This window comes from Solanum tuberosum, unplaced genomic scaffold (genome assembly GCF_000226075.1).
Source record: "Solanum tuberosum cultivar DM 1-3 516 R44 unplaced genomic scaffold, SolTub_3.0 scf00028, whole genome shotgun sequence".
NCBI lineage: Eukaryota > Viridiplantae > Streptophyta > Magnoliopsida > Solanales > Solanaceae > Solanum > Solanum tuberosum.
In genome coordinates this window covers 1,209,405-1,216,354 of record NW_006238954.1, presented here as the reverse complement: position 1 = coordinate 1,216,354, position 6,950 = coordinate 1,209,405, and the positions used below count along the sequence as shown (strand labels likewise).

Sequence of the window (6,950 nt, the reverse complement as noted above, 5' to 3'; positions counted from 1 at the left end):
CCCCGCCGGTACTGATATCTTCCCCCTAGAACACCTTCTTCTCAGTAGAATACATTTTCCAGTTTGAGAGTTATTTGTTAGGTTTGAAGGTGAAAGTGAAAGATTGCAGAAGATGTGGTATCTATGCGTGTTCTATCACAGGTTACTGGACTACAGGAAACCTGAAGTTGAGTCTTTGGCAGACCTTTTCAGCAAAGACCTAACTGACTTACAATGTAATGGTTCACTTGAATGGAAGCTTCCAAAACATCATCATCCAGACTCTCCTTTTCACTTCGTTAATCTTCCCTCTGAAGAAATTGCTCGAAGTGTTGCTAACCGTAGTAAGACCTTCTCTTCATCTCCCTATACAATTCTTAAGCTATATATGTAGTTAGATTCAGAGGCAGCTTCATGCTAAAAACAGATAGAAATGGTGATACATAATCAATCGTTTTGGTTACAAAATAAGCTCCACAGTTCTCAGCTTTACTGTATTTAGAATTGTAATTGTTCCTTTCAGGCTTTCGTTTTTTCATTTCATATCTAGAAATGATACTTTATCAAATCCTGTTACCATTGCATAGAGTTAATTACCAATATGTAACAAGCAGCTTTCATAAGAAAATAGGTTGAACCATCCCTCAAATTAATTTTGTTGAATTAGTAGTTGAACCCTCTTATCTTGGATTTTTGATTCAATTGTTTGGGTTAATTGCTTGCTTTCATTTTATTACATTTATTGTTCTGAATTTCTCTTTAAGGTTAGGTTTAAAAGAGGTAGCTATTAATAGGGGAATGCCTCTTCATTTGAGGATGCATAATCTACTTGGAGTTGATATGGACTTAGCTAAGAGCACATCACCATAGAAGCAAAGGATCTATAAGCAATACCAACTCATTGGTTTCATAATGGAGCATATTTGATTAATTAAGTGATGTTGCGGTTTTCTGAATTGTTTTCCAAGTTATAAGGGACTTGCGATATGACATTTGAATCATGGACCTTTAGAAACTCATTGAAGCTTTTCTTCTGTACAAAGGTTGGAAGAGTATCAAACATTTTTTGAGTGAAAAGGGATTTACTATGTGACATAGGAGGCTTTGCGTTAAGAAACTCTTGATATCTCTCTATTTATCTGGGGAAAGGGTTTGAAGAGTAGATATGCTATACAACATATTGATAATCCTGTCGTGCAGGTATTCTTGTAAAAGGGATCTTTGAACTCTGGGGAGAAGGAAGCAACTTTGAGGAATTAGAAGAGTCGATTAAAAGTTATCCAGATGAGAAGCAACTGCCATACCTGACATCTGATAGCACATTCAAGATTACTGTTGAGACCTTTGGGAAGGTTATCAGCTTTGAGGAGCAAACCGAACGTATTCGATCACTATCCTACATTCCTTTCAAGGTATGTACTTCTTATTCTGGAGTACATTACATAAAACTCAATCTGATCAATTTGGTTTTTCTAATTGAAGAAAGTAAAGGAGCAGAAACTAACTGATATTAGCACTTTTTCCTCCTTTGTTTTCATAGGCAGAGAATTTCTGTTTCCTTCTTGTTCTTTGTTGTTTCCTTATGTTTATACTATTTGTACTGAGTTAACATGTTCTAATATTTACTCCATCAAGAATTATTCTCTTCTATTTGTTACATGAAGTGAAGTTTTTATTTTTATTCAATACCATTTTCGCTGCACTTACCATCATCTGCATCACCTTATTTTCATTTAATCATTTGACAAAATTATATGCCGCGGAATGTGATTGTTGCTTCTGAGTGTGGTGATATGACTGGCATTTTGGTTTGTCCTTTCGATTTTGAGGATGTAGTCTCAGCTTCATTATCCCTGTTTGGTATAGAAACTAATTTCGTCCCTTGTATTTGTACTCTTGGTCCCCTTATCATTCCCACCTTGCACATTAAATCTTCAATTTTTCCTTAGGATTTTGATCTAGTAGTTAAGACTACTTCCTAGTTGTATCATTGTTCTGCTTATTTTTGAAGCTAAATCCCTAAGTACCAAGAAGACAGAAAATAGAAACAACTTGGAGATTGTGAGAAGGGTTGAACCAAGGAAGAAGAGCGGGTTGGATATGGGGTTGGTGAAGAACAGGGAGCAAAGGTGGTGGTTTATTATTCAGATTGGGGGGAGAGGAAAAGGGTTGAGAGATATTGGAAATCAGGGCGTTGAGTGGAGGGGGACAGCGACGGGTTGTTAGGCGGTAGTTGACACAAGGAGGGTGGTTGTTGGGAAGGGCCAAGCAGAGAGATGGGATAATGGGCATAGTAGCTGGTTACTGGAGGAGACTGATAGGGTTGGCTATCTTTTTAGGATTTCTTTTTCGTAGGGGTTCTTTTAAATGTGGCATTCGAAAGGGAAAAAGATAAATCATATTTAAAATCAAATAGGATAATGTCAAGTCAGAAACTAATGGACTCATTAGCGATTGGAGAAAAAACCTTCAAGACAAATAATTGAAGGTTTAGGGGTCGTTTGATAGGGTGTATAACAATAATGTTGAATATGGTGTATTAGTAATGCTTGCATTAGTTATGTCGAGATTATTTCTTATGCAGTATTTGGTATAGTGTATTAAAAGTAATAACTATTGTATGATTTCTATAAAAAAATTCTTTACAAAAATACCCTCCACAAACACGGTGGAAAAGATGTCGAAAAGGTTTTGAGGAGCAATTGAGTCTTTACTGATGCTAATGCATGCTTTAAAACCCTTTGCATTACTAATACCATGGATTTCCATGTATTAGTAATATACGCCTCAATTATACACAATAGAGTGTGCATTAGTTATACATAGTCTGAAATCGTGTACCAAACAAGGTACTAGTAGTACACAAAGCTAATGCATGCATTATTTTTTCCAACACACTCTACCAAACGACCCGTAATGTCTAAGTTGAACAATAGAGACCTGAGAAATTCCATGAATACATGTAATATATCTATGAGTAAAATGCATTTTGATTCCTCATATACATGCTCTCTTCACTCTATGTGTCTCTTACTTTATTTAACCAATTAAAAAACATATATTTTGAGAGAAGTGAAGTGGAGACGGCATGTAGAAATGCATTTTACTCTCAGATATACTTTTGTATGTCACGGAATTTCTGAGGTTTAGTAGATATGGCCTGTGAATTTACTTATGTCTGTTTGATTCCAGGGACGGGTCAACTTAAAGAATCCTTATCACACGTTCTGGCTCATAGAAACAGATGATTACGATTCTAATAATGGGCTGCCACCCATTGCGGGAAAAAGAATTTTTTTTGGTCGAGAGATTGGTACTGCTGATAGGAAGCTTTTGCCAACTTATCAGTTAAAAAGTCGTACTTATCTCGGGCCAACAGCCATGGATGCTGAAATGGCGTTCCTGATGGCTAACCAAGCACAGGCCAAATCTGGAAAGCTTGTCTATGACCCTTTTGTGGGCACAGGAAGCATTCTAGTTGCAGCAGCTCATTATGGAGCAGTGACAATGGTTAGTGTTTCTATTTTTGCATGAACTTTGAGCATTCATTATTTTCCTCGGTTCTTTACTATCATTAATTGACTTTTCAGGGTGCAGATATTGACATTCGAGTAGTGCGTGATGGCCGCGGTCCAGATTGTAATGTCTGGAGCAACTTCAAGCAGGTATGGGCAGAGTGATGTGTTCTCTTTATATGGGATGCTAATTTTGTTCTTATATAGTAATTGCTATTATTTGATCTTATCATCTGATAATTTGGAGTATAATTTTATTTATTATCTTTCTATGCTAAACTCATATCTTTAATTGCAGTATGGATTGCCAATGCCTATTGGCTTATTAAGGGCAGACAACAACCTTCCTCCTTGGCGTTCGGGGTTGAAAGAGGTATCCTTATTTGAAGTTATTTGTGTTTTTTGGTTGTCTGGTCCTCTTATTCTTTCACTTGCAACTCCTGTTTCTTCTTTCTATGAATTAAGTTCTGCATTCATTATATCCCAGTATTTGATCATTGGGTGGTGGTGTTTTCCCTCCTTTATTTGTACTGATGGGCAAAGGGCTTCAGTTGGTAGGTATAGCCAAGACTGCTAAGTGCACACATGTTTTCGCAATTTTTCTTGATATTTGCATATATGCTTTCTCTAAGTAAAATAGCACGTACAAATTATGTTCAAGATGCAAAGCCCTAATCAATAGATTGGATAGTGATCAAAGAGGAGACAAATCTTAAAAAGAGAAAGTAATATGTCAAAACAGTATAGCTAACAACAAAAAAGAACCACAGTTGTTGCCTTGCCTTTGTAAGACATCATATCCTAGCTCAAGCCACGATTGACTTGTCCAGAGTTAGTTTTCTTGAGGCAGGAAGTCGTAGAGTTCACATAGTGCAATGAATTACCAGATGATTTATGTTAATGTTTTTCTTTATGCAACAATAACCTGAAAGTGGAGAAGTTATTTTCTTAATTTTTCGTATAATTAAGACTAGTCAAATTTCAATTAAAGAACAAAGGTTCGCACATCTCTAGTAAAAGCAAGGTTTATTCTGGAAAAAGTTGCTTTATACAAAGTTAAAATTTAGGAAAAGGTATAGTTGAAACAATCCTTTCTTTTGCAACACAGGTCTTCACTATCAATAATGTTGTTACTGTCTTCAAAGTTGATATGGTTAAAGAAACGATTGAATTTTCTAATTTTCAAGGTCATTATCAAGTCTTATCAGTTACATTATATTGACAATCGAGGGTGGTGTATATTGAAGATGAATTTTCTCATAGTCAAGTAATTTGAAGCTCATTTTATGAGTCTCTTATGTGTGGAAGAATGTGCGGTACTCTGAAATCATGTATTGTGATCTTCAGAAGTTGGTGAATTGTTTGCTTACAGTTTACAATGTCTTCAGAGTTGATGGGTTAGAGTTTAAATCTTCTTTCAGTTTTATTAGAGTGAGTAAGCTTAGTTTCCAGGTTTTATTTGACACTTTCTTGTCCTGGCAATCACGTAGTAGCAATTCTAGTAGAAGCTCGAGTGTACTGAAGTCTCTGGAGTAGATGGCGTATACCGTTCTCTCTGTTTTGTTTGCTGCGCATCTCCACATCATATGAGCTTGTGGGACTTTTCTAGATGTTAAATAGCGACTAGAACTTGACCTGTTAATCTGGAGAACGAAATTCTCCAACTTGGTATGTCTTGGAATTTTTTTCCTTTTCTCAAAGGTAATATGCCCAGATATAGCTGTCTTATTCATGGAGATCTCTCAAATTCATAGATTTCTACAGATTACTAGAGCAGCAATAGAAGTCTTATACAGTGAGAGAGCTAAAGTAAGTGGAGATGGAAATCTGAGAGTTTGTGTCAAACAGAGGTGTGCTTTCTACATACAAACAATATTCTAAAGCAGCAATAGAAGTCTTTTATGGTGAGAGACCTAAAGTGCATGGAGATGTAAATGAAGTCAAATGGAGGTGATAGTCACGTAACGTCGAGGATGCTGGGTTCCATTGATACTTATTTTAGAGGAAGGAGAGGAGAAAGCCTTCATGTTGAGACAAATTCTTGACGAGGATTGGATTACTTGTGGCCTTCCATGGATCTTATGCCAGAAAAGGAATAAATTAAAATAAATTCATCAGAGAAATAATTTAATGTGTATCAGTATATGTAGTCAAAGGCAGCTTGGGAAAGTGTTAAATGCCCTCTGATATGCAGTTTATTCTTGTCGTGGCATTAGTGAATTATGGTTTATTATTTTCCAGAGTTCCAAAGGCAGTTTGAACTGAACAGTTAATTGGCATGTTAAATAGGTATTTTTTCAGGTCCCGTTGCTTTTCTTTGTTTTTTGTTGACTGTTAAATTTTATTTTCTAGGTTTTTGATGCCATTATATGTGACCCTCCCTATGGAGTCCGTGCTGGAGGACGTAAATCTGGTGGCAGGAAGCTTTTGAAAGGAGTGATTGGTCCATATACAGTTCCTGATGACAAAAGGACAGGCCACATACCATCAACTGCTCCTTACAGCTTAGTGGAATGCGTGCATGATTTGCTTGACCTTGCTGCTAAGATGCTTGTGATGGGTGGCCGGCTTGTGTACTTCTATCCTGTATTACGAGAGGATGAGTCAATTGACACCACCTTTCCAGAGCACCCTTGTTTTAAGTTGGTTGCTATCTCAGAGCAGTTGCTGAGCTATAGGTACAGTCGGGTACTATTAACCATGGTCAAAATTGGACCATATACTGAAGAAATTGCATTAGCAGCTAAGATCAAACATTTGGAGTTCAAGGAAAACCATCTGAAGTGGTTAGAAGAAGGTAATCTTCATTCAGCAGTTTTTAGTCCTGCTGACAATCATCTTAACGGGTCAGGTGATACAAAGATTACTAAAGATTCAAAGGCAAGGTATAGAGGCAAATATGTCTAGACAGCCAAAATTTCATGGGGCAATATACCTTAAATATGCTCGGGCTATTCGCATTATGCATCTATGCAATTCTGATGAGAACTCTTACCACACCCTACATTTTAGGAAACCTCTTTAGTGCTTTCATTTTGAGATTGTATTTCAGCTGGGATTGATTCATCAGTTGTCTATACACTTCACATGTATTTGACTATTTCCTTGGTGCAACTACTTTATTAAGCTGTACTGCCTATACAAGTAGTGTATTCTGCAAAAATGGTTCAAGTTTTCGACAGCTCCATCTAGTTTAGAAACATTTGAACATAGTAAGCTCATTTACTTGCCCAAACAAAATTGGTCATACCCATTGTGGTTATTTGTGTTTTTTGGTATGATTCCATATTCTTGTAGGTAAACATGTTCTTGTTTTTCCCAATGCAACATTTCCGTTACATTTCAAGGACCTTGAATGAGTTCCTCCAAACGCCTAACTTGACTCAGAGCTGTTCTATACATTGTGGGAGTCACCACTGTATAGAGATATTCACCGTATCTGGATTCCAAATAAAA

General features: G+C 36.6%; 1 protein-coding gene across 1 annotated transcript; it reads left to right on the top strand.

Annotated features, from left to right (window-relative positions):
* The first annotated feature begins 6 nt into the window (after positions 1–6).
* Positions 7–6,715, top strand: LOC102592975 (tRNA (guanine(10)-N2)-methyltransferase homolog). Its single transcript, XM_006341768.2, has 6 exons — positions 7–323; positions 1,180–1,391; positions 3,172–3,489; positions 3,570–3,644; positions 3,793–3,867; positions 5,847–6,715. Exons 1-6 carry the CDS (start codon positions 113–115, stop codon positions 6,399–6,401), a joined length of 1,446 nt encoding a protein of 481 aa, XP_006341830.1. The 5' UTR covers positions 7–112; the 3' UTR covers positions 6,402–6,715.
* The last annotated feature ends 235 nt before the right edge of the window (positions 6,716–6,950 follow it).